This window comes from Aspergillus ruber (assembly GCF_000600275.1).
Source record: "Aspergillus ruber CBS 135680 unplaced genomic scaffold scaffold00001, whole genome shotgun sequence".
NCBI classification, from domain to species: Eukaryota; Fungi; Ascomycota; class Eurotiomycetes; order Eurotiales; family Aspergillaceae; genus Aspergillus; species Aspergillus ruber.
Window position 1 is genome coordinate 287,948 of NW_024467297.1, and position 24,777 is coordinate 312,724.

Below are 24,777 nucleotides of genomic sequence, written 5' to 3' on the forward strand. Positions count from 1 at the left end.
TGCTGCTATCGACGTCATTCACGCCCAACCGAGTATCCGAAGTATCCCAAACTATACATTCTTGTATGACTTCTGGATTAGTGGCGATTGATCTGGACCAATGTCTTCCATCCACGCTGTCTGATAATCCATTGTCCAACAATCACTACTACCCTCATTGGGCATGCATCCACGGTTCTTAGGCTCCCGAGTAGGTATGGCCATTAGAGTACTCCCGCTCAACAACTGTTCGTCATGGTCTATTTGAACCACGGCTGACATCGAATCTCTTCGGATCCGAGAATAAACGACATCAAACGAGGGGATTACGGTCTTGTCAGACATAACTTTCATGGCATTGCGTCTGATCATGATCAAATGTTCCGCGCAGATTTAGTTGACCTGCGCCAACCGGTTTCTTGGCCTAGTTTGTACCGGTACTTGCTATATTTCCAGTGGGCGAACAAGGATGCTTGCAGGGTCATCATCAAAGCATAACCGAGGAAATGTTCTCTTCAATGCAGGTCGACTGAAAGGGGAACTCAATCTATTCGTTTTGTAACAGTAAATTCCTTCAAACAAACCACAAGGATCATATTTCCTCGTGTAGCCGGTATGCCAAACATTGCCGTCCAACGGTTTCTGAACGTTCCCCGCTCGTTGCAGAGGATATCCGGCTGAGAACTACATAGTAGAATGCATTTGATATTGCCTATTTGGGCTGTCTACATGCTTGGTCAATCATCTTCTGTCCGGAGTTCCGGATTGCTTCTGAAATTATGGGATTCGTAGTTGAGCTATATATGCCACTGTCCATATGCGATTCTGCAAGGCTTACTCGTATATAAAGCATTGGTATCGGTTGTATACCCTAGCTGACATCCGTGCATATGCCATAGTAGCATCATTAATATTGACTCACTTGGCATATCACTGCAAGAGGACATAAATGGTAGTCCTCTTTATCAATCTAATGTGTTTTAGTACTCTGGCCGTATTCTATGCGAGTCGGAAAATGTCTGTGCTGAAACATTCCATCTCCACTTGAATGCTGCTGTCAAGATCTGATAAGTATGCGCATGCATATTTCCGAGTCGAAGTTTCTCGATAATGTCTATTCCATATTCTTTCAGACTATAGTACAATATACAGGATCCATAGTGGTATTGCTATCAATTGTAACCCACTGTGATCACTCAGTACGTTATCACAACCAATATCACAAGTTGCCCGCGCAACCATTGTTTACCACATAGAAGCGCTAGATCATCACCATTCAGTTTGAACATATAGGATGGTTTTCACTCTTACAGTATACAAGTACAAGGATAGAAAACTTGTAGTCTAGCTGTCAATCCCCCAATTTTGGATTGATTACCTATTGGGGGTGATTGACTAGACTTGGTGCGACTGTGACGGACTGCCGCTGCCGCCTTCCTCTTACATCTTCCTCGTTCTCTTGGGGACTTCCTCTGCATCTCTTCTTGTTATACCGCTTTATTCAAAATTCTTGCTGTACAGTCACATACTTATTCTGTATAGCATACTGGTTAGAACTGTTGCTATCTGTCCGTGGACCCCCACGAGGCTATCAACCGCACCTTCCACTTCCATTCTATCGCGACAACATCGCATCACCCCAACCGCTAGATGCATTTCTCTCTGTCTGCGATCCACACTACGACGGTCTCCATGTCCTCGCCAAGATGCAGAATCATCGCCCAAGAATGAAAATCGCCTCCATTTTAGCCCTCCCATTAGCGCTACTCGGGCTTCTCCACCCGATTTCTGCGACAGCGATCCCATACACTCCCTCCCACGTCTTCATTTCACCATCGCATAATGACTCGCTAGCTTATTTAATGTTAACTGGCAATTCCAACGGCCAAGACCAAGCGACAACCGCGTTCCTGTCGATGAATATCTCCCAGGAAGTCGATGCGGGTATTTCCAGTTACACCACGCTTTTGGACCAGGTCCCATTTCGCGGGGGCGATAATACCGCTGCATTTGTCCCGGTGATAGATGACCACGGGATTATCAAGGTGTATACGGGAGATTGCCAGAATGTCGCAGACCCAGGTGTGGTATGGCAGTTCACGCCAGATCCGGATAGTGCGATTGGGAATGGAACTTGGGAAAGACTCTCCGTCGACAAGAAAGACAAAAACACATACGGACCCAATTACCTCGCAGCTGGATTTACCTACGAGATTACCGATACGACAGACAGCGCTGTCTATACCTTTGGTGGTATGTGTCCGTGGAGCAACGAAACTAACACCAATTGGGTTGCCGCAGCAAATTACTCCCATGACATGATGCTTTTGGATCCAACGACTGATAGAAAGACGCCATATCTATTCGAATCTGCTGGTGAACACGCACCACCGATCGCAGAGGCTGGATTTTCCATTACCCCATTGTTGCCCGCATATAGTGCTACCGCCGATGGCAAGATGCTACGGCAACAAGATTTCCTGTTCATTGGAGGCCAGACAGAAAAAGCCTTTCTCAACATGTCTGAGCTTGCCGTATACTCTTTGCCACACGACAGTTGGAGCTTTGTCGCTATTGACTGGAGTCCGCCCAGTGCGAAAACAGAACTCGCCGTCCGAGACACAAAGGGTATCATCGAGCCACGGTCTGGTCATACGGCTGTTCTCTCCCCTGATGGTGACAAAGTAATTGTTGTCGGCGGCTGGGTGGGAAATACGAGCGTCTCTGCGCGTCCTCAATTAGCGATCCTGGAGGTTGGCTCGGCATACGGAGGTTATGGCCCATGGACCTGGCAAGTACCTTCCTTAGAAGACTCTTTCCTGAGTGATGGGTCCGGGATCTACGGGCATGGCGCGGCAATGCTCCCGGGAGGTATAATGATGATTTCTGGTGGCTATCGCGCCTCACAAATGTCCAAACGATCTACGAATTCCCAGGTCTATTTCTACAACGTGACGTCCAATAGCTGGGCCACCTCGTATACAAACCCCAACTGGGAGATTACCAACGGTGCATCGCAGGATTCCAGCTCTCTTTCCAAGGCGGCCAAGATAGGAATCGGAGTGGGAGTTTCCGTCGGGGTTGTCATCCTGTGTGCGATTGGGTGGACGGGTTGGAAGTACTCTCGACGATTCCGATGGCGTCGAAAGAGGAATAGTGAACTTCGAAAGTTAGCTCTGGGCGCGCAAAGATCGCATTTCTGGGGCCGCGATGACCCCGAAATGGCTAGTAGCATCCACAGGCCCTCACTCAACTCCGACCGAAGCTATCCATGGGCTAGCAATACGTGCAATGGGAAATCCAAGCGGCCTGAGGAAGAGGACGTTGCCAGGGCTGAGATGACAGGGCTGTTGTTAGATGGCTTGAGCTCGGCCAAAAACAACCGACAGAAAAATAAGCCCTCCTACCGCTTCTCAGGGAGCAACCCTACTGGGAATATCCATCCAATTGATGAGCGGGAAGAGGATGAGGTTGATGCTTCTGACAACCTTATTGCGCGTGACCCCAATCCGACTAGCCCGCAAAGGGGTCTTCTCGGTGGGATTAACATACCGGATCCCCATATAGAAGCACCATTTTTGACACCGCAGACCACCAATGCCGAGCGGGCACAGGAGAATACTCGTGCAGTATTCGAAGAGCATGCTTTTCTGGCCAGATTTGGAATTGATGACGGCAGCACCGGTACTCCAGCTTCCTCGACCAAGGACCGACCACACTCGAGCCAGTCGAGCTCGCCTGGAATGATGAGGCTGGGTAATGTTCGGAGATCCCGGGCTACCGTTTTCTACAATCCCACGTCTATTCCAAACAACGGACAGTTCCCGAACGCATCAGCCGTTGCATCCACCCACAGCAAGGAAACCGCTTCCGCTCCTTCAGACAAACGATATTCATCCGACTCCTATTCCACGGCGTATACTTCTCAGTCCCAGAAGCAGGCAGAAGGGGAGCACTTACTCCGTGAGCAGGAGATTCTCGGAGACGGCGTGACGGCCCTTGAACGAGAGTCAGAACCAAAGCCGGTCTCTCCACTCGAACACCCCACCAAAGTTGCTGCGACTTTATCCCAACCAAAAGGACCAAAATCTGCCGACTGGATCGGAAATGTGAGACGCGTCCTATCGGGATCCAGAAAATGGACCACGTCGGATAAGCATTCATCAAGTGATGACAAAACCCTTTCTACCCCGTTAACCTCGGGTCTTGATCGCAGAAAGACCGTCCTTGAATCTAAGAGGGTCTCTTTTCAAGAGCCAGACCAGGGAATTGCCACCCCAAGACGAGCAGTCAGTGCATCTGCAGAGCTCTTCCGTCGCAAGCAAGGTGCCGAGGATTGGGGTTCCAGCCCTACTCCTCGGACGTCGCATGAAGCCAGCGAATCAGACGCCATGCTCGATCCTAACAATAAGGAAAATGTTCAAAGTGATGAAGAAGACTGGGATATCGAAGCAGCTGCCGAAGGTCGTCGCGTCCAGGTTACCTTCACCGTTCCCAAGGAGCAATTACGGGTTGTCAATGCGATGCCGGGTGATCTAGAGAGTGTATCTACGACTACTGCGTCTGCGTCTAGGGTCACTAGCGGGGGTACAGGTACCAGTTTTAGGACTGTGAGTACGTAGCCTTCAGTTCCTTTGCCCTGCAGGATTGTGATTGGTTTCTGGTTTTGGTTTTTTGGTCCCAGGACTTGGTTAAAGCCGTGCATTTGGGTCTCTCATTCTTTTTTGGTGTTCGATATCCATTTCGGTTTTGGGTGGTGTTCTGCTTATGTTCATGCTGTATAATTGAATTACTTGACTTGTGTACGTATGAGCTCATGAATAATGATATGGTTGCTTTATTTGTTGGTCTGTGGTGATACTTTATCATCCATTCATATTCACATGACTATTTTTCAATCCAAAATGCATCTATCAATAACCCTAAAGAATCAAACTTGGAAAGACGTGATATCGTCATTCTAATCACCCCAAGTGCAGGCCTAAGAAGGACGAGTAGGAATGTTCTTCGGCAACGGCGGCAGCATACTCCGTGCATTCTCCCTGGCATACTGCGCCATCAAGGCATCAACAACAACCAACGAAGACATAGCCTCAACGATAGGAACAGCTCTCGGCACAACACACGGGTCATGTCTACCCTTGGCCTCCAGAACACCAGTAGTCAAATCGTACTGCGCGGTTTCCTGCGCCTGTCCGATAGTCGCGGGGGGCTTGAATGCGACGCGGAAGTAGATCGATGCGCCGTTCGAAATACCACCCTGGATGCCGCCGGAGTTATTAGTGCGGGTTGTCAGGCGCTGCTTGGTGGCGGTAGCAGTGCCGGTGCGGGACTCGACCTCAGAGGCGATGAAGGGGTCGTTGTGGATCGAGCCAGGCACTTCGCAGCCACCGAAGCCGGAGCCAATTTCGAAGCCCTTGGTCGCGGGGATAGAGAGCATGGCGTGTCCGAGCTTGGCTTCGAGTTTGTCAAAGCAAGGCTCGCCGAGGCCGATGGGGACGTTACGGATGACGCAGGTGACTGTGCCACCGATGCTGTCATGGTTGTCACGGTATTTTTCAATGGCCCTGGTCATGCGTGCAGCTGCTTCTTCACTAGGGCAACGGGTGGGCGCAAAGGAGTCCACAGTCTGGCGGTCGATGGTTTCCAAGAGTTTGAGGTATTCAGGGTTGGTGGATGCGGTGGGGTGCTCGGGTGTCGGGGGGAAGAGGTGCTCGTTACCAACAGAGGAGACGAAAGAAACAATCTCAACGCCGTGCGAAAGACGTAGGTATTTCTCCGCGATAGCACCAGCGGCAACACGACCAATTGTCTCACGGGCGCTGCTACGACCACCACCGCTGCTAGCCTTGACACCGTACTTCTCGAGATAAGTCAGATCCGCATGGCTGGGGCGAGGGTATAAGTCCATCGTGCTGCCGCCGTAGTCCTTGGGTCTCTGGTCCTCGTTGCGGACCATCATGCCAATCGGCGTCCCCAGGGTGACTCCGAATTCGGTTCCCGACTGAATTTCGACGCGATCCTTTTCGTTTCGCGGAGTGGTCAGCGCGCTCTGGCCGGGGCGTCGGCGGGTCATTTGGGGCTGGATGTCGTCTTCTGTGAGTTGCATGCCAGGGGGGCAGCCGTCGACAATGCAGCCAACGGAGCGGCAGTGGGATTCGCCATAACTGAGCAGTCAGTATCCTGCTATCATTTAGATATGTATTAGAGAGTATGGGACGTACGTCGTAACCCGGAAGTACTCTCCCCACGTCGACATGGTGACTGTGACTAGTCTTGGTTACGGTTGGCGGGGTATTTGAAGAAGTTGTCGCAGGGGAGTTTTCAGAACAAAGAAGCCAGAAAGAAATGTGACAATAAAATGCAAAGTTCCGTGACCAGCTGAAAAACAAACTTGCAGCGGTTGTGCAATTGAAAGCGACAGACAAAGGAAAAACGAAGATGGTGAAATGGACTGACTCTGGCAATTTTTCGACTCACCCCCAGCCATATTGCATCGCCTATCTAGGTTTAGCGCCCCGAAGATCGGAGATCTTTCGATGATGCCAAATCCGGTAACATCATTTATCGCCAAACAGACATTGTTTAATTGACTGCTTCCAAATGCTTCCCCTACGACGAGGGCCATGTCTGCTGTCCTCGAGTATCCGGTGCGGTAGCTTGTCAACCACCTTTATCCGGCGTAATTCCTCCTTTCCATCCAACCAATTTGCCCAACTCGCCAGTCACGATGCTTCGAAGCACCAAATCTACCAATCGCTCTCCTCAGATCCCTACGTGAACCTCTCCATTGAACACTTCCTCCTTGAAAATACCCCCCCCGACTCGAGTATCCTTTTCCTCTACATAAATCGTCCCTGCGTTGTCATCGGACGCAACCAGAACCCATGGCTCGAAACCAACCTGCGCGCGATTCAAAATGACCGGGTGAAAGATCCAGAGGGGATCAATCAGGATGGTGAAGATGTGCTATATGTCCGACGAAGATCTGGAGGAGGTGCGGTCTACCATGATGAAGGGAACCTGAACTACAGTGTCATCTCTCCGCGGACGACGTTTACACGGAACAAGCATGCAGAGATGGTGGTGTGCGCATTACATCGTATCGGAGCAACCAATACCAGTGTCAATGATCGCCATGATATAGTTATGTCGCTGTCGCAGGAGCTGCAGCAGTTATTTGGCGGGACTCCCACTGGTTTCAATCTAGATACACCAAGGAAGATCTCTGGTTCAGCATTCAAACTGACGAAGAACAGAGCCCTGCATCACGGAACTTGTCTGTTGGATTCTCCTAATATTGCCGAACTTGGCTCATTCTTACGGTCTCCCGCACGGAATTATATTAAAGCCAAGGGTGTCGAGAGTGTCAGATCGCCGGTTGCGAATGTCTCGACGATGTTTGCCGACGCTCTTATGCCATTTTCGATACAGGGTACTATTGAGAATATCATGAAGGAGTTCGCGCAATTGTATAACGTCAGACCTGAGGCTACTCATCGGGCTACGCGGGCTCATGCGAATGACCTGGAACTGTATGCGGGCGTGGACTGGGTTGCGGGAGCTGTAGGAGAGGCTCAAGCAGAGGAACCTAGTATTAAGGAGGGGGTTGATGAGCTACGGGTAAGTGAAAAATTACCTATAATATCTTGAATGACATTAAAACTGTCTATAGTCACTGGATTGGAAGTACATTCAAACACCGCAGTTCACCTTCTCAACATTTTCCATCGAAGAGGACCCCCGTGAAAGACCACCGCTACCTCCTTCTCTCCCTTCTTCTGTTAGTACTACATCATACGAATATAAAGACAATCGTGCTGACGTCGATAGACCCGTGCATTTCTCCGCTGCAAACACGGTGCCATAATTGAAAGCCACATCTCAGTCTCGCCAGATGAGATTGTCGCATCTAAGCAAGCACGCCAAGTGCATGAATCATTGAATGGTCGTAAACTACATGAACTCCAGTTGGGAGATTTGCATAATACTCTAAGCTGGGTGAATCCGGCTATGGATGCCAATGTCGTACGAGAACTTGCAATGTTTCTTGGAAGGAATTTGGGCTGTTATTGACAAGCCATAGTCTATTATCATTGCGCTGTTAAATGAGAAACTGTCTGAGCCGCTAAACCTGCCCTAGTGGGAGGGAATGGTCAAAAGGACCCCGAGCAAATCCATAGCTTGGACTTAGACTTTGTTGCGAATTCTGAAGAAACTGTATACATAGCTTTCCAAGCCAGTTTGGCCTTGGATGATGTAAGGCTTGATGCAGTCTACGGAGATTCAAGTACTACAGTGGCTATGTTTACGTTACCTCTGGAGTTGTTTGACTGTCTCAGGCATCAGCAGTTCTACCAGGCAAGACTTTTGAGCTCGGAAAATCACCTGATCAATTTTATACGGTGAAAAGGCGTGAACCACGAAGAGTAGCATTGCTAACTCAAAGCCCAGTATAGTATGCTTGTTTTTCATTCAGCCATGAAAGTCGTATATTCTAAGCCCGCTATGTACATACAAAGTGAACCCCAAGAGAGCAAGTACTCTGATAAACAAGAAATGAAACAATAAGCCAAAGAAAGTGATTTCCCATCCGTAAATATGCAAGTTTAGCTAGCAATTTTCCAAGAGAAAGAATAGACAATTTTTACCAGAATGAAACCAGAAAAGACTAGACAACAAAAAAAAAAAAAGCACCTGACACCTTCAGCCAGGAAACCCCCCCCCCCCCCCCTCCTCCCAAAAAAAGGGTTGACAAACGAACATAAACCATGTTGAAATAAAACCAAAGATCTGAAAGTATTATCTTAGCGTCTTGTAGAATACCTTCGAGAATAAGGATCCCCTCCGAGTCCTCCCATCCGCTGCTTAGTCTGGCTCCGAGTGATTCGTCGCACAGGCTTATTATCGTCAAGACTGAGGCCGTCGAGTCCGGAACCGACATCAGCGCGTCTCGGAGAGTAAAAGTCATTGCTACTCGCGCTTCCTCCGTATCGGATGTTGCGGATGGTAGCATTCGTAGCGTTCGTAGTAGCTGTCATGGTGGTTTCGGTGTCTGAGTCGTGCTCGAACGGATCAACTTCTGACTCGTTATCCTTCAGACTGCCCAGGGTGAAACTATGATTGTTGCTGCTGCTGCTGCTGCTACTGCTGTTGTTGTTAAAGAATCCCTGCTGGCCACCAAATGTGGATTGTGGTGGTAATTGGTAGTGTTGTTCGGGTGATTGTGTTGAGAAACTGGAACCGGCGGCGGTTGATGAAAAGGAAAGAGGAGGTACGGACGAAAGAGAATTCTGTGGCTGCGACATTGAACTAGCAGGCAAGTTCTCATACCTTATAGACGGGTTATTGAAGGCGTCTTGGTTAGACGGATTCATCTGCTGGTTGGTTGTTTGTTCCCGGGCATGAGCTGCATGCGCGAAAATTGCGCGATAAAGCGATAGCAAACCGAGTGCTTCCTGTGCAGCCATGAAAACCAAGAGGAGTCTTCCATATCTATCGAAATATTCCCTCTCATACGAAACGCGTGGAAGGTTCCCTCCTAGATGGACAGCTGCCGCCAGTTCTGCGAAATAGACAAGAATTTCCATACCATTCCAGTACACGATGGGCTGCTTGAGCACGTCCAATAAAGCAAATCCAGCGAGTAGACTTGCACTTCCCAAGGAGGCGACTTCGACATAGTTTCCGGGCACCGAGAGAACACCGTTCTGCGAAAGGGTCCAGGCAAGGAGAGACGCTAAAAGCAATCCTAGCCGAAGGCATTGAAAAACAAGAAAACCTTGCACATCGACGGGTTTTCGACCGTTGTTTTGTGGCGCCTGTTGTCGTTGCTGCTGGTGCTGGTGCTGATGTTGCTGCTGATGTTGCTGCCAGTCTTCCTTACCCTCATCTTCCGGTGTTTTGATGGTGAAAGCTTGATTGAAAAGACTTTCAAGTCCTGTTGATGAGGAATGGTCACTCGTTGGAAAAAATTTCGGAGGCGCAAAAACAGGATCAGGGCGACCTGGGTTACGTTCCCACGGGCGAGGAGGCTGTGTCGGGGTGCGGTGGAATGGGTTGCGCTCAACAACTTGTTCGATAGGCTTCACCTTTACAGGTTGGCTGCGAAGATTCCATGCCGGAGGCTTTGGGGCGGCAGGTAGTGATCCATAGAAAGGTAATGGTCCATCAAGAACCGATTTTCTGTCCCTTTCATGTACACTGATTGTTGGTCGGATTTCGTGCTGGACAGTTGGGCCAGAGGGAGTCCAATCCATATCATCCACCTCTGGGGGAGGAGTGGGGATGGCGGATTCCTTCTCCGGAGAGAGACGAGGAATGGCTAGCTTTTCAAGTGGAAAACGCTGGGGAGTCTGTCGGAGGTTCGTATTGGAAAGGTTGGGTGCCAATATATTGCCAGTTGACTGTACGGGGGTTGATTCTGGTTTCCGATCGGGCGTCGCTGTAGGTGTGACTTCATTCCATGTCACCAAGGGACGAGTGTCATATTGAACGACGCGTCGAGAAATCGCAACGGACTGCGCGAGTCCTGTTAGCCTGTGGCATTACCGACAAAAAGATAATTACTTACCAAGACCGTGAAGAAGATCATGAACAAATGAAATGCTGGTGGCAGAGCCGGATCAAGACCACTGGACGTAGGATCCTTGAGGACAGCCCAGAAGGCGCATCTTGCCACCATGACTATGAGCTGGACCTGGTAATATTCCCCTAATCCAACGAACCGACCGCCCCTTCCTTCAATCTTTAATCGCAATTTTGGATTCCACCAGATGGAAAGGATACCCGCGATAAGAGCCAGGCCGGCATATGGTGACAAATCGACTGAACACTGGCTTGGAGGACGCCACTCCTGCATCGTTTGTTGAACGCATGACGCCAGAGACGGCGACAAAGGTTCGTCTGTATCCTGAGACAGTGTACCACCAATCTTCCAAGACTCCAACATATCCCAACCAAGTTGTCCAGCGACGCTGCCCCAGTAACCAATAGCTCCCACAAAAACGAGTACACTCCTCCAATTCCGGTTGCGTGCCTGCCTTGCTGCCCTTCCGGCCTTGCTTCTATCCATCATGCGCCTCAAATGATCCGATTTCGCCTCGTAACCTGCCTGTCTGATGCGATCTCTCACAAGCGGCTCGCACTTCGCGCAAACCTGGGGATATCGCTCCTCCATACTCCGGCGAAACTGTGGGTATTCTCTTTCGTATGCAGTGTAGTTCGGATCATCGGTGGATGGGAAGTAAGAGGCGAGCGCGCTCGTGAATAGGTGCTGGTTGCGAATACATTGTGCGCAGAACAATCCGGATGCTTTAAAGTCGGTCGTCTCGAAGGTCTGATTCGATGCTCCTGGGCCGTATACAGTCGGGTTTGTTTCCGCGGCGGGGGGATCCGTGATTTCACCTTTCTACACCAGCAATACAATCAACGCGCTGTTCAGCTTCTAGATTGAAAAAAGAAGAGACATACCTCGTCCAGATAGTTGATGGCTTCGCAGTGGTTGCAGCGCCATTTGCGGACGGAGTCTCCGTCGGACTGCGCAGAGCGCTTGCCGCAATAGAAGCAACTTAGTCGCTTGGAGAAAAGAGGAGCCATTTCATGCCAATAATGGTCACATTGATCTTGAAGAGGATAGAGGAAGAAAAATGTATGAATAGGGGCTGCAGAGTAGAAGCGCAGAGGTGGTTGTCTAGGGTATTATTATTATTTACTGGGGGAGGGAGTTAAGACAACAACAGAAAATAATCGCCGAAATGCACGGTCCACGTGCTTTGCCGTAACCAGTCCACCAACGCTGCTGGTTGCTTCATTACAATTCATGAGATGAAGCATATGGGAGGGGACTATATACACTTCTGAAGCTCTGTCTGTTAGGAGAGCACAATTGGCTTTCAAATTCACTTTGCTACTTGACGATGCGAGACATTAGATCTTCAACGAAGTAGATCCCTAGCTCACTTCATTTTCGGTCTCAAGAGTTCTATTCTCAGCTCCTAGATTGCCTCAAAAATGATATACCAAACCACCATGGCCCTATGGCCACTATCTCCAACCAACTTGCTCTGTGCGGTGGTCATCCTGGCAATGGTTGCCGTTCTCACTATGATACTGGTGAGCCAAGTCACTTATACTCTGTGTCTCGAGACAATAGCTGACCAATATCTGTCAACAAGTTCTTCCATGGTCTTTCAATCTCTCAGAACACCAAGGTACCCAAATGTCGACCAAAGCACAGTCCCATCCACCTCCTGGTCGTCCTGGGCAGTGGCGGACACACTGCCGAGATGTTCTCTATGCTACGACGGATGCAACTCAATACATCCAGATATAGCTACCGAACCTATGTCGTGAGCTCTGGGGATGACTTCAGTGCTGCAAAGGCGATCGAGTTCGAAAAGAGTCTCCAAGGCGAAGAAGATGTCCCGTTTTCCCTCCAGGGTGTCCCGGGTGCACCTCCCCCGCTACTGGGTGGCCCTCCCCCGTTCATGGATGGCCCTCCTCCGCTGATGAGTGGTCCTCCTCCGTTGATGGGTGGTCCTCCCCCATTACAGAATGCTACGCCCCAGGGCGTCCCGTTGCAGGATACTTCCTACACCATTGTCACCGTCCCGCGGGCACGTCGCATCCATCAGTCTTTTTTTACCGCGCCGCTTTCTACCCTTCAGTGCTTCTGGGCCTGTGTCCGCGTGCTGTGCGGCCGGTATCCGAACCAGAAGCCGCTTCCTTTGTGTTACTCTCCATATCCTGATCTGATCTTGACAAACGGACCCGCGACGGCTGTTTGTGTCATAATGGCTGCCAAGTTTCTACGCTTGTTTAGTCGCTATGCAATAAAAGAAAAGAAACAAGGAGACAAGCCAACTGTTCAGGATATTCGGCTGCGCACTATCTTTGTGGAATCGTGGGCTCGGGTGACTACGTTGAGTCTCTCTGGAAAACTCTTGTTGCCTTTTGTCGACCGGTTCCTCGTTCAGTGGCCCGCATTGGGAGGGAAGGCTGCTTGGTGGAGTACGAGGAAGACGGAGTATGCTGGCGCGCTGGTAGACTGAGTGAGAATTGGGTTGGGGCATGTTGACAAGCTACCTTGCAGGCCTGTATAGTTATTTCTCAAAACTCTTTCGTATGATTTGCATTGTACAATAGAAATATGTTTCACAAGCATTTCATAAACGAACAATGTCGGAAACACCGAGGTCAGCCTGTGATATCGGACGAATCCCGCTTTTCCGAATGATACACAGCGTCTTGCAGGTCTACCCCGCGCTGTAAGCGCTGTAAGATACGGACTCTCTTACTACAATATCAATTGCCATTCACCGTTTATCAACCATATTCACCAACAAGGCAATATGTCGTACCCTTTAAAGGGCCGCAACGTCCTCGTCACAGGCGGATCACGGTACATCTCTCTCTCTTGTAATTTCGAAAACTAAACTAATATTACTGAATAGAGGACTCGGAGCCCTCGTCGCTCAGAAGTTCGCATCCGAAGGCTCGAACATCGCCATTAATTATGCCTCGAGCAAAGATGCTGCCGAGAAGCTCGCATCTGACATCCAGTCTCAGTTTGGTGTGAAGACGATTACCATTCAGGGTGTACGTGTATCTTCTACTTTGATCGAGTGCACAAGTACTGACCTCGTTAAACAAAGGATGCAAGCCTTGCAGACGACTGTATCAAAGCCGTCAAGACAACCATTGAGCAACTGGGTGGGTTGGACATCGTGATATCTAACGCCGTAAGCCCCTTCGAGTTATAACAATTGATTTTGCCAAGCTAACAGCCGCCCAGGGATGGACCAAGATTACACAGTTCAACGATTTGCATGCCATGAATGATGACGATTGGGACAGAGTAAGTGGACTTGGATCTCGCTGACGGTACAATCTCTAACGTCTAAAACAGTGCTGGTCGACCAACGTTAAAGGCAATATGTACCTGTTCCGAGAGGCATTGCCAACCTTCAATGCGAATCCCGACGGCGGTGTCTTCCTTATGACTTCGTCTACTGCGGTTAGTAGATCAAGACACAGATCAAAGAACCCTGGATCAAGCTCACCATTATCTTAGGCCGTTTCGCCAGCTGGAAGCAGTTTGCCTTATTCTGTAACAAAAGCAGCAGGTGAGGTTCCCTCAAATGGAGAAGCATTGTATGTCTCCTAACGATGAGAAAAGGTTTGCATCTCATGAAATGTCTCGCGCAGACTCAGGGAAGTAAGGTCCGGGTTAACTCCGTTCTTCCTGGTCTTTTATTGACGGAATGGGCAAGTTGTCACCATGAGATATACGCACAGTGCGAGTGGAAGCTAAGATGTCTCAATAGGGCAACCGATTCCCTGCCGAGAAGATCCAGGGCTATAAGGATATATCTGTCCTCAAAAAAGTGGTGAGCAATTTCATCACTCGAAAAGCTGATAAGACGAATGATGATGCTAATAAACCCATCAGCCTGAGCTTGAAGACACGGCCAATGCGTACATCATGCTCGCTCAGAACTCATCCATGACGGGACAAGGAATACAGATTGGTGAGTACTGCCAGGATATCATCGCTATAGTTAGCTAACTCTGACAGACGCCGGGTTTACCATCAAATAAACTCTTTATTGATAGAATTTTGCCAATGCGATATCTTTCTCTTCGGAGACTGTATTTGATGTCATCAGTATTCTCTGGTAATACAGTATCTCATAGAAGGGTATCATGGAAGCCCCGGAACTCGAAATTTTCAGTGCGGACTACTTCGCCATCCAACAATCCAGCTTTGCGCGCGGCCCGGGCAGCGTCCGTATTTGGTGCCCCCTCCACAATCATTCGGCGCAGATGGATGAGCTTCCTGTCAGAAGTCCAGACATAGAGCTTCTCTTCCCTTTTGCCTTCAGTTTGTAGGGGGCTAGCCGCAAACGGCCAACCAGGCGACGAGGTGAACTCAGTGCAACCTTCCAATGGCTGGGCTTCCTCCATTTCCGTGAAGATCAATCTTTTCCTTGACCCTGAAGTCGAGCCAGGCTTGCTTTCAGGTAGGTAAGCCTTGGCCCATAATGGGCCTATTACCCGATTCCTCCTGTTAATAACCTGCCATGGCCACTCTGACCAGTTGATATGTCGATCTTCTGGTGTTATTTTAGCCGCATGTGGCACATCATCAAGCGGCAAATCGCTAAATCCTCGGTTTTCCAATGGAGGCACAAAAATGCCCCGCCTGACACCATCAAGCAAGACATCTGCTCCCTTGGGCGTAACGACATTTAGAAGTTGCGAAACTGTACATGAATCTGGGTCCGGTATCTCGAGGCCAGGGGGCGGTGTCTGCTGGAGGACGACGCCATGATCAAAGTGTTGATGATGCATTGTCTGAAGCGTAACGCCGGTCGTGTTTCTACCGTCCATGAGAACATGATGTAACGGTGCTGGCCCATGATAACTAGATTCTTATCAGTCAAAGTCCTTATGCTACGAAGCTTTCAAGCAGATAGAGACGCACAACGGAAGCATCGAAGGATGAACATTTAGTCCTCCATATTTTGCTGAAGTAAGAATCCGTCGAGGCACAAACAGTCCGAACGACACGGCCACTACTAGGTTAATCGGCTCTCCAGAAGGCAGAGGTGGCTAGCACGGTTAGCTAACTGCTAATGGATCGATGAGGCCCTTATATTACCGTCCACCCTTTGAAGGTATCTATCTCATGGATCGGAAGTGACAATTCGGATGCGGCCGCCTTAATAGGGACTATTGAGCGTCTTCAGTCAGAAACCGGTTTTCTCACGGCGATAGGAACATTGGGTAGTTACCCTCTCGCACAATTTTCAATCCTCGTCCAATCTTTTTTCCAGGCCTGCAGACAACATCAATTGAAGCGATGCGATCCGGATTTAGTAGATGCTCTTTATGGAGAGCTTTCAGTGAAGCAATGCTGAACTCATCCGATCCGCAGAAGAGAATCCGGAGTGGATCGTAGGGCTTCGTAGACACGAAACGAATTGTAGATGCTTGATATGGTTGCGCCTGCCTACAAGTCCAAAGAATCTCGGGGCGTTTTAGGTAAAACATGTCGGAAATTGTCAGTCTTAAAACGCTCGTCATGATTGCTTCCTCCGTCGGCGGCGATTTAATCTCCGAGAAGTTAGACACGTGATGTCACTTGCGACATGCCCCCAAATCCAAACGAGAGATGGTGACTAGATGACAGCAGCAACTATCCTCCTACTTATTCTACCTTGGGTCTCAGGCGCAACTCAATAATGCGATGCCTGAAAGCGACTTTGTCTCGGTGATCCCCGCGCAACTCTCCTTCCTTGCGATCTATAACCCCCTCCTCGGACCGACAGACGAGACACTAAACGATCAGATTGTCTTCTATACATCGAGATCGAGCCGTTTGCGACGGACTGAAAGTGCTGCTAGGGAGGATGATAATGAAAATTCCAAGGATGAATCGAACGGCAGGTTGCGCCAGATAGGTCTGGCGCAGGGCATGGTGGGCTTCGCGAAGTGGGTATCGCTGTCTACTCGAGAGTTCCAGTTACGCTGAACTTGCTATTATAGGAGTTTTTCGGATGGAAAAGCACTGGAATACGTCGAGACAGAGAAGTCTCGGGTTGTCCTCCATGAATTGGAGCAAAATTGGTGGATATTGGTTGTATGTTTGTTTTCCGGATTCTTAAGAAAGGAGTTGATCGCTAAGGGAACCGATTGTTGCAGTCCGTCGACCTGACACGAATTCCGTCTGGTTCCCATAGCGGAACACCGTCGCAGCATGATGCCAACGAGTCGCCCTCATTCGTTTATTCTTCTCGAGAGCTATGTCCCCCACATCTTATGATCCAGCAACTCCGTCGCACGCATGCCTTGTTCCTGCTCCACCATGACTTTACGCTCGACACCCTTTACGAACGTGTTGGCAGGTCCACACTATGTGCTCTTCTTGAGCGTTTATGGGGGAAGTTTGCATGGAACTGGGAGGCTCTTCTGAACGGGAATCCTGCCGTGGACATATATGACGGGATAAAACTCTCTGTAGGAGGTGAACTTGGAATCGGTGTCGGAGAAGAGGAATGGGGAAGCGGAGAAAGAGAAGTACTTGAAGACTTTGTCTCTCGGACTGATGGGCTTGTGGATCTGGTCGTCTCGAGATTTGGTGATCCACCCACGCAGGTCGCAGCCGGAGATAATCCTCCATGGCTTGGCTTTGGGGCATATCCTCGGTCATCAGATGGGGTCATCTTCTCGGGTGTGGGAGGTATATCGAGGCTGTCTGTGGCGCGAATATCCCAATGGATGGGATGGATTTACAGATATGGTGATAGCGCATATGGAGTGGGTGAAGACCCAACCTCGCCGCGTCGTCGAAAGCCGCGCAGAAAACGTGGAAGGCTACACTCGAAGGGCGCCAGTATATCCTCCAACGCTAGAAGCCCATCCGAAACTCTGAATCCAGATCGAAGCTTCTCTCCCGGAATACCCCGTCCTCTTGTGGTAGGAACACCTCCTCCAGAAGGGCGCGCCAACCCTCAGATGATCAGGGACAACTCACCTGCGAGAAGCGAGCAACAAGAGGGTGACTGGTCGAGTTTGAAACCTGAGACATTTATGAAATATCTTACTTTGGGGTACGGGACGTCGTGGTTTTCGTCGAACCCACATCCTTCGGTCTCTGCATCGAAACATAATGACGGCCCGTCAAACGCGGGGCGTGAAGAAACTAAACAAGATGCTGAAGAAGAAACCCAAAGGAAACCTAAAGTGCAAGACTTGGGAAGATTCATTGTTGGTTTGCGTGAGGAAGAGGACCCATCTGGTCATTCTCCAGAAAGCCATACGGAAGGCAACTCAAAGGGACGAATAGAACCTCGAATCATTCACGTCCATTTGGCAGGGCCAGAGCAGGAGCAGAAAGGACTTCAAGCAGTGGTTTACTTGGTATGCACATCCTCTTCCTAGCTCAAAGCATTCATAGCTAACGTTGTCAGCACCAACCATTCATCTTCACATTCCTCTTCGATCCCGAAACGCCTTCTCTCTCGAACCATGCCCTCTACGACAGCATCCGTCACCAATTATACCCTCTCCACAAACAACTCTCAAATTCCACCTCCCCCACAACAGCAGAAACCCGGATATCCGTATCCGAAAACGAATCAGCCGCAAACCAACAACAACCAGTCTACGACCTCGTCTACGACCCCTCAAACCTAACCATCCGCTCCTCCATCCCTAACATCCCAGACCTAGCCGCATACGCCGCATCTCACCCGAACAATAGACCCTGGTCCCGCCTAGAATCCATCAATATCCACCACCAGCTACTGAGCACGTACCTCGACACCCGCGCACGACCCCTAGAAATCGAACGAACATGCAAATCTAGTCACGGCTGGTGGATCGTGTGGGTGCGAATGTTCCCCACTGAAACCCCAGAACCTATTAACGACCCTACGACGCCTACTTCCACCACTGCCACCACTCCTACACCACCCAGTGATACAGCTCAAGAGGCATTCCTCGTCCGCAAAGCCAGCGACGCACAAGCAGCAAATCACACCCGCGGCGTGAGTATGAACAGTGGAGGCGGCGGGTCGACGAGTTTCTTCCGCGATCTAGGCGGTGCGCCTTCGTCGTTCTCGTTACCGTCACTGACTGGTAGTGGAATGCAGGCGGATATCATGGGTCCGGCTAAATTGGTGGAGGGGCTGGGAATGGACGCTAGACGGTATATTGAGAAACTGTTGAGTTTGAATCGGTAGATTTATGCGATGTCATATTCCTACTGTTCTGGGATTACAAGAATACGGAGTACATCCGTAGTTTCTACAGAGTATGGAGGTTAGCACACGGAATACACGGCGTACTTTTGTGAATTGCTAAATATATCCATCCCGGCATAAATTTTATTCACTGATAGTAGACAATAATTAACTAAATCTATTGAAGGCCATCCGTTCTCCCGGATGGTCCTCCCCAAGCTATCATTCACTTCGTGCTACTTAGTACTCGGACTACAGAGAACTACCGCTAACTACTACTAGCACTAGTCCTGTCTTGCACTCCGTACTTTACCCCTGATCGTAGTGCACGCGTCCAGTAGGATTCTAATAATATGTGTTGCCTAGACGAATTGACCACTTGTTACTGTGTACTATTTATATTGTCTGCTCTGATAAGCTGCTACTCGGGGGAATGCACGGTATATTCGTACATTGCAGTGTCCTCAGCTCGCAAGACGGGCGTCAAATCACATGATGGTGTAATAATTGAATCAGCCAGTATCATCTTCGGTGTTGGTGAATTTTCGGAAATTAGAATGATGCAGTATTGTAGACCATAGAGAAGTTCCTTCCAGAATCGCAGAGGTTCTGAAGACTAGAATGTCCGGGATGTAGAAACAAAAAGTATTCAGGTGGTAAAAAATAATTCCATGCATTCTCTTAACCGAAAAAACAAACATCAAAAAACAATTAGAAAGGAGACATAGATAGGAGATCATGTTTCCTATCATGAAGCTCCGGCTTGTCTTCTGACCAAACCCTTCAGGCAATTATGTATTGGCCGGACTCACGTGAGAAAACCCCATCCTCAACTGTTGCTCCTGTTCAAATCGCACCATGCGAGGGTTTGATGGCATTATTCTCTTCTTTCTCTTTCCCCTCCTCCCTATGCTCTTTCCTGTTTTGCCGTTCTGCCAGCGATGGGCGTTTCGCCATAGGTGATCGAGTCATCCAGAAGATGCGCGCTATTCGAGCTGAGGAAAAGAAGAAGTAGAAAAAAAAGAAAACCCACAAGGTTATGAAGACAACGCCTCCCTAGACAAATCTGCAAAATAAGAAATTCGACCAACTGCACAACCAGATAATAATCCCATAAAGCTCATGTGCCCGTGACTGAACATTATCCACACTTCAGGCACACATTAAGACACGCCAACGGAGAAACCCCTTCTGAGAAAAAATGAAATAAGAAAGGAAATTAAAAACAGAACAAAAGAAAAGACAACCAAATATTTGAAACGCTCATCCGGTTGATATAATCTCCGCAGCATTAAACGACCTTGTGAAATGAGACAGCACTAGTTTACAGGATAGCGCACTTCTTCTTGCTCTTGCTCGTCTTGGTCAGAAGAGCAGCGCGGGTGGCCGCTTCGAAGACCTCACGGACACCCTCGTTGGTACGAGCAGAGCACTCGAGGTACTTGTAGGCGCCGATCTTCTTGCGAACTTCCTCACCCTGGATGAAGAAAATGGCATCAGCGAAAAGCTCATCCAAAATGAGAGGTGAGTCAACATACCTGTTCGGGAGAGACGGGCTTCTGGGAGGTCTTGGTGAGTTCTTCAATGGTCTTGGGGTCATGACGAAGATCCATCTTGCAGCCAACAAGGATGATGGGAAGGCCCTGGCAGAAGTGAAGAACCTCGGAAATCCACTAGAGATGAAGTCAGCTGTATGTCTTTTAAGACCAAGCCTCTATCGCTTCTTTTGCATCGGCACCAGTGCTCTTAATTTCCATCTGTTCAATAAAACAGGGGCGACAAAAACGCACCTTCTCTTGGACGTTGTCGAGCGAGTCTGGCGAGTCGACGGCGAAACAGATCAAGATGACGTGAGAGTCGGGGTAAGACAGAGGACGGAGACGGTCGTAATCTTCTTGACCAGCCGTATCCCAAAGGGCGAGTTCAACGTGCTTGCCATCAACCTCGACATCGGCGACATAGTTCTCGAAGACGGTGGGGACGTAAACCTGTACAAGTGTATCGGGTCAGTCTGGGGTTGCACGAGGATGGTATGGGCCGAGGATAATGGGTTCAGTCGAATCAAGTTATAGGGAGGCACGATGGGTCGTAATGAAGATCGAGGAAAGAATGTAAAGCGATCACGAAGGGAAACTAACCTCAGGGAAGGTACCCTTGGAGAAGACACTGTTGGCAAACACCGGGTCAGCCTTGTTCAAGCGATGCTGCTAAGCACAGAAAAGGGAGAGCAACTTACATCAACAAACAAGTCTTACCACAGGCACCGTCACCAACGATGACAAGCTTGCGACGGATCTCGGCCATCTTGTAGATAGAAAGAATCTCAGAGTCAGCGAATGACGGATACCAGGAGGTAGCAGAAAGCGAAGACGAATGATATCAGAAGGCAAAAAAAGGAGAGCGACAGAGAACGAAAGAGGACAGAAAAGATAAACAGAGAGATAGCGGTTGCGTGTAGATGTTTGTGGAAGCAGTAATGGTAAAGCTCGAGGATGGATGATGGAAGAGGGAGAGGTTTTGGCTGGAGGAAAAGGGACAAGTCAGGCGCCCGGGCGAAAAAGGGCTATCACTTACGGTGCTGGAGGGAGTAGGCGCAACGGGCGCGGTCTGACAGTGATTGGATTAGAAGAAAAGTGTAAAAGTAAATTCACGAGAGAACCCAAAAGGCGGATTCAAAACAATGGTTATTAGAGAAAGATGGATTTGATGGAAAAGAGATGGAAAAGAAGATGTAAAAAGGGAAAAAAAGGGAAGAAGAAAGACAGGGAGAGATGGTGATGGATATGGTTGGTTGGCAGTTCTCTATCTTTTTCTCCCCCAATTCCAATTCCAATGGCTCAGGTGAGTCGCTGAGGCTCTGGGTAGCCTGTTGCCTTAGTAAGGATCACTATGTATAGCTGGTTACAGTACACCGACTTTAGCTGTTTTTATTCTTGTACTTGTATCCTTTTTCTTAATAACAACTTGTATTCCTTTAACTCAATCACGAATAACACTAGCTCCCCTTCCATTCTACACAAGTACTCGCCCTTCACAGCTTAGCCCTGCTATGTGGCTTGGATAAATTCAATCCGACCCTCTACTGGCATGTGTATGGTAATGGTATGGTCATGATCACCTCACATGCAATGATTTTCGCTCCGACGTATCTTCGTAACGTACATGTAATTTAAGCCACCGTGGCTGGAGAAATTTCCCAATGGGGGTGAGGCGGTGAGACTTCGGTATATTTGAAAGAGGGCAGACACTCCAGAAGAAGACAGAAACCCGGCCAGAACCATTGATCATTTGGTTCTGGATTTCTCTTTCGTTTTTTTTTTTTACTTCTTCGGTGCTGCTTGTTGCTTGGTAAAACTGGGGATTACATAGTACAGTGCCCCTTTAATAAGAATAGACGACGTGCTCCACCCTTCGGTTCTCTCAGTCTCAGGAGAAATTACGAAATTACTAGCCCGTACTAACACTAGTACAGGAACGGAGCACAGCCACCGGCAGAGCCACAGTCCACCCTGCAGAGCAATCCGTTAAGCTAACCTTGCTCCTTCTTTCTGGGTCTCCTACTTCACAATAGGCTCGTATAGAGGAAATCCAAGAATAAAACAATTTAAATGGCCATTATTACCCCATGTGACGGTATCAGTGGTCGAAACATAGCATATCCCGTCATTAACCGTCGTGAATCGCTACGCAAAGCACCGTTATTTGCTTTTCCCGTTTGTCCAGACTCACGGCGTTACTTGCTTAGCACTAACCATCGGATTATCAGCTGGAAGTAGCGGACTACAAGTCATTCGAAGCATATTGTACTGGGGTATAAAGTACTCCGTACTTTAAGTCCTTACACTCCGATTCTCTGGCTGTTTTAAAATTCCTACAGAGCGTCGTTTACCCAAATTCTATGCAGAAAAGAGCAACCTGCCAGCTGTCTGTGCCCACGGCCTTTCCGGGAGCTGCTTAGACGCCATGGGGTGACTGATAAACAGCGCATCAATAGTGTTACATATGCGAGTCGGTTTGCAGTTTCTTGCAGCTTTTACGTGCTGCAACAATCTCCAACTGGACTGTTTGGTCCTTGAACTTTCTTTAGGAGAATACAATAGGATAGGAAAGAAAAGAGCGATGATGCCAGTACACATGATCTGCTGCAAATCCCCGAAAGCGTCACTACACAGCTCGCTGGTCCTTTGTCCCTGTGGGCCGTATCTATGCTATGGACCTGATTACTATTGCGACATTTATTTGAAAGGAACTGATTATGTCTGCTGATGTTTTGCTCCATCGTACCTTCTAGCCAGGATAGTATTGAGGTAGGACGCTCTTACATAGAAATCCATAATAACTAGGATCTTCAAACGATGGGTCCGGCAGCAAATGCCGATTTTTTAAACAACATTCAAGGGGGCCCATAAAATAATCTCGTTAGAAACAAGTTTGTTTAACATTCCAGCTGAAGGTTGAATGTCGTTCCAATTGCTTGCTCCTCCGTATAATCGAGTTTTGGTATTTGGCATTTTGACAGGGACTTATATATTGAATACATCGAACAATGAACATACAGACACTAATACTCAGACAGTTCATTACCCTAATTACTCTTGGGAATAGCGTACAGCTCTAAAAGAGAAGAACCTCATGTAGTTGTAGGACTTGGAATGACCACTGTGATTGGCTGCCCGCAATATAACATCACGTGATCGATTAATTTTCCAGCCGAGACACTTCCGCATAGCCCTCCAGCGGACGACTTGACGGGATCCCTCTCGGTCACACCAGTCAAGATGCAAAGAGTCATTCGAAGGACTGCTCTGGCGCGGAACCAGGCGCAACGAAAAGCAATCCGTGCCGCCAAAGATGCCGAACGCGAAGAATTGAACGATTCCCTGAGACAACGATTCGCCTACCAGCGCATTGAACTCGATGCCGTTCGCGCCGAGAGACAACGTCGTCGGGAAGATTGGATGCGGGGACCACTGGCACCAAAGCGGGATGCTGGACCTGAAGGGAAGAGCTTTGGTGCTTTGAGCCCGCAAGCTATGAACCCGCCTGTGATTCCGAAGCATCTCCGAAGGAAATATATCAATATTGCTCCCGGGGACCGAGTGTGTGTTATGAAAGGGAAAGACAAGGGCAAAATTAATGAGGTCGTTCGTGTTGACCCGGCAAATGAGACGGTCATGGTGAAGGAAACCAATGTGGTATGACTTTCTTCCGGTTGCTGGTTTCCCCGCGTTGCCGTTGAAGATGTTTTTAACAATTGAACTCTCTAATAGGCCGATGTGACTTTCCCACCCTGGTTAAACGAACAGTACGGACATAAGAGCCCCGTACACTCGATTAACCTGCCCGTTGCCCTCGACGATGTCAAACTTGTGGTTGCTCTCGATGATCCGGCCACTGGTAGCACCCGGGATGTCCTTGTCGAACATGTCTATGGAGGAGAACCGTTCCTTGAGCGACCGTACGGCACCGACACACCCCGACACACACGATACATTGCAGGCGAGAACATCGAGATTCCCTGGCCCCGCAGTGATCCCGCGGAACAGAAGGACGAGGAGTGGGACACTTTACGGATGGAAGTTGAGACACCTACTTGGGTGCCGTCGTTACACAACCCGCCATTCCCCTCGAGCGTTCTCGACGAGATCCGGAACAAGTTCTCGAAGTACCGGACACGGCACGACCCCGAGTGGGTTGAGCAGATGAAGCTGGAGGACTACAAGAAGGAATATCTTCAAAGCAGGTCTTTGTTGACACCGAAGGGTGAATTTATTGCCATGCTGCGGGCGAAGAGCGCAGCGAAGACACAAGCGCAGAAGGATGCTGATGGCAACGTGATCATGGATGATCAGACGGCCGGGTTTATCGAAAAGTTTATGAAGGAGAAGGCCAAATCTCCGGCTTAGATATCACGGGATGCTTAATGTGCCGTTAAATGTCTATTTTCTTTTTTTCTTCTCTTGTTATGTATAAAACTCTATTGTAGCATAGGATGTGAATGGATAAAATGATGAATTTACTCTCAACTTCTATGAGGATTATCCATTGA

At 49.0% G+C, this 24,777-nt stretch overlaps 10 protein-coding genes across 10 annotated transcripts; 6 read left to right on the forward strand and 4 right to left on the reverse strand.

Annotated features, from left to right (window-relative positions):
• Nucleotides 1–1,685: 1,685 nt before the first annotated feature.
• On the forward strand, nucleotides 1,686–4,601 carry EURHEDRAFT_445021 (uncharacterized protein; the record flags this gene model as incomplete). Its single annotated transcript, XM_040783501.1, has 2 exons — nucleotides 1,686–3,942; nucleotides 3,988–4,601. The coding sequence occupies 2 exons, from the start codon at nucleotides 1,686–1,688 to the stop codon at nucleotides 4,599–4,601; spliced, it is 2,871 nt and encodes a 956-aa protein (XP_040643141.1).
• A 359-nt stretch (nucleotides 4,602–4,960) lies between these two features.
• Nucleotides 4,961–6,238, reverse strand: EURHEDRAFT_445825 (bifunctional chorismate synthase/riboflavin reductase [NAD(P)H] ARO2; the record flags this gene model as incomplete). Its single annotated transcript, XM_040783554.1, has 2 exons — nucleotides 4,961–6,146; nucleotides 6,204–6,238. The coding sequence occupies 2 exons, from the start codon at nucleotides 6,236–6,238 to the stop codon at nucleotides 4,961–4,963; spliced, it is 1,221 nt and encodes a 406-aa protein (XP_040643142.1).
• A 285-nt stretch (nucleotides 6,239–6,523) lies between these two features.
• Nucleotides 6,524–8,263, forward strand: EURHEDRAFT_468718 (putative lipoate--protein ligase). The gene is made up of 3 exons (XM_040785268.1): nucleotides 6,524–7,602; nucleotides 7,655–7,762; nucleotides 7,813–8,263. Exons 1-3 carry the CDS (start codon nucleotides 6,583–6,585, stop codon nucleotides 8,053–8,055), a joined length of 1,371 nt encoding a protein of 456 aa, XP_040643143.1. The 5' UTR covers nucleotides 6,524–6,582; the 3' UTR covers nucleotides 8,056–8,263.
• A 434-nt stretch (nucleotides 8,264–8,697) lies between these two features.
• Nucleotides 8,698–11,673, reverse strand: EURHEDRAFT_407413 (uncharacterized protein). Its single transcript, XM_040780545.1, has 3 exons — nucleotides 11,452–11,673; nucleotides 10,553–11,389; nucleotides 8,698–10,499 (listed from the first exon to the last, which is right to left on the reverse strand). Exons 1-3 carry the CDS (start codon nucleotides 11,575–11,577, stop codon nucleotides 8,787–8,789), a joined length of 2,676 nt encoding a protein of 891 aa, XP_040643144.1. The 5' UTR covers nucleotides 11,578–11,673; the 3' UTR covers nucleotides 8,698–8,786.
• Nucleotides 11,674–12,009: 336 nt separating this feature from the next.
• EURHEDRAFT_373396 (glycosyltransferase family protein) lies at nucleotides 12,010–13,031 on the forward strand (the record flags this gene model as incomplete). The annotated part of the gene is made up of 2 exons (XM_040778528.1): nucleotides 12,010–12,093; nucleotides 12,156–13,031. 2 exons carry the CDS (start codon nucleotides 12,010–12,012, stop codon nucleotides 13,029–13,031), a joined length of 960 nt encoding a protein of 319 aa, XP_040643145.1.
• Nucleotides 13,032–13,331: 300 nt separating this feature from the next.
• EURHEDRAFT_511692 (SDR family NAD(P)-dependent oxidoreductase) lies at nucleotides 13,332–14,580 on the forward strand (the record flags this gene model as incomplete). The annotated part of the gene is made up of 10 exons (XM_040785987.1): nucleotides 13,332–13,381; nucleotides 13,434–13,578; nucleotides 13,635–13,721; nucleotides 13,775–13,837; nucleotides 13,889–13,996; nucleotides 14,054–14,105; nucleotides 14,159–14,247; nucleotides 14,307–14,369; nucleotides 14,432–14,510; nucleotides 14,558–14,580. 10 exons carry the CDS (start codon nucleotides 13,332–13,334, stop codon nucleotides 14,578–14,580), a joined length of 759 nt encoding a protein of 252 aa, XP_040643146.1.
• A 90-nt stretch (nucleotides 14,581–14,670) lies between these two features.
• On the reverse strand, nucleotides 14,671–16,035 carry EURHEDRAFT_445505 (methionyl-tRNA formyltransferase; the record flags this gene model as incomplete). Its single annotated transcript, XM_040783536.1, has 4 exons — nucleotides 14,671–15,406; nucleotides 15,467–15,594; nucleotides 15,644–15,714; nucleotides 15,777–16,035. 4 exons carry the CDS (start codon nucleotides 16,033–16,035, stop codon nucleotides 14,671–14,673), a joined length of 1,194 nt encoding a protein of 397 aa, XP_040643147.1.
• A 196-nt stretch (nucleotides 16,036–16,231) lies between these two features.
• EURHEDRAFT_445950 (uncharacterized protein) lies at nucleotides 16,232–18,728 on the forward strand (the record flags this gene model as incomplete). Its single annotated transcript, XM_040783560.1, has 4 exons — nucleotides 16,232–16,476; nucleotides 16,531–16,624; nucleotides 16,687–17,904; nucleotides 17,955–18,728. The coding sequence occupies 4 exons, from the start codon at nucleotides 16,232–16,234 to the stop codon at nucleotides 18,726–18,728; spliced, it is 2,331 nt and encodes a 776-aa protein (XP_040643148.1).
• A 1,196-nt stretch (nucleotides 18,729–19,924) lies between these two features.
• rho1 (Rho family GTPase RHO1) lies at nucleotides 19,925–21,032 on the reverse strand (the record flags this gene model as incomplete). Its single annotated transcript, XM_040780546.1, has 5 exons — nucleotides 19,925–20,205; nucleotides 20,267–20,401; nucleotides 20,519–20,716; nucleotides 20,867–20,894; nucleotides 20,965–21,032. 5 exons carry the CDS (start codon nucleotides 21,030–21,032, stop codon nucleotides 20,053–20,055), a joined length of 582 nt encoding a protein of 193 aa, XP_040643149.1. The 3' UTR covers nucleotides 19,925–20,052.
• Nucleotides 21,033–23,506: 2,474 nt separating this feature from the next.
• On the forward strand, nucleotides 23,507–24,634 carry EURHEDRAFT_445449 (mitochondrial 54S ribosomal protein uL24m; the record flags this gene model as incomplete). The annotated part of the gene is made up of 2 exons (XM_040783532.1): nucleotides 23,507–23,923; nucleotides 23,999–24,634. The coding sequence occupies 2 exons, from the start codon at nucleotides 23,507–23,509 to the stop codon at nucleotides 24,632–24,634; spliced, it is 1,053 nt and encodes a 350-aa protein (XP_040643150.1).
• Nucleotides 24,635–24,777: the final 143 nt, after the last annotated feature.

Coding starts and splice junctions, on each gene's coding strand:
- EURHEDRAFT_407413 (XM_040780545.1), bottom strand. CDS start 11,577: ATGGCTCCTCTTTTCTCCAAGCGACTAAGTTGCTTCTATTGCGGCAAG. Junction 11,390..11,451: donor CCATCAACTATCTGGACGAG/GTATGTCTCTTC, acceptor TTGCTGGTGTAG/AAAGGTGAAATCACGGATCC. Junction 10,500..10,552: donor TGATCTTCTTCACGGTCTTG/GTAAGTAATTAT, acceptor GGACTCGCGCAG/TCCGTTGCGATTTCTCGACG.
- EURHEDRAFT_468718 (XM_040785268.1), top strand. CDS start 6,583: ATGCTTCCCCTACGACGAGGGCCATGTCTGCTGTCCTCGAGTATCCGG. Junction 7,603..7,654: donor AGGGGGTTGATGAGCTACGG/GTAAGTGAAAAA, acceptor AACTGTCTATAG/TCACTGGATTGGAAGTACAT. Junction 7,763..7,812: donor CTCCTTCTCTCCCTTCTTCT/GTTAGTACTACA, acceptor TGACGTCGATAG/ACCCGTGCATTTCTCCGCTG.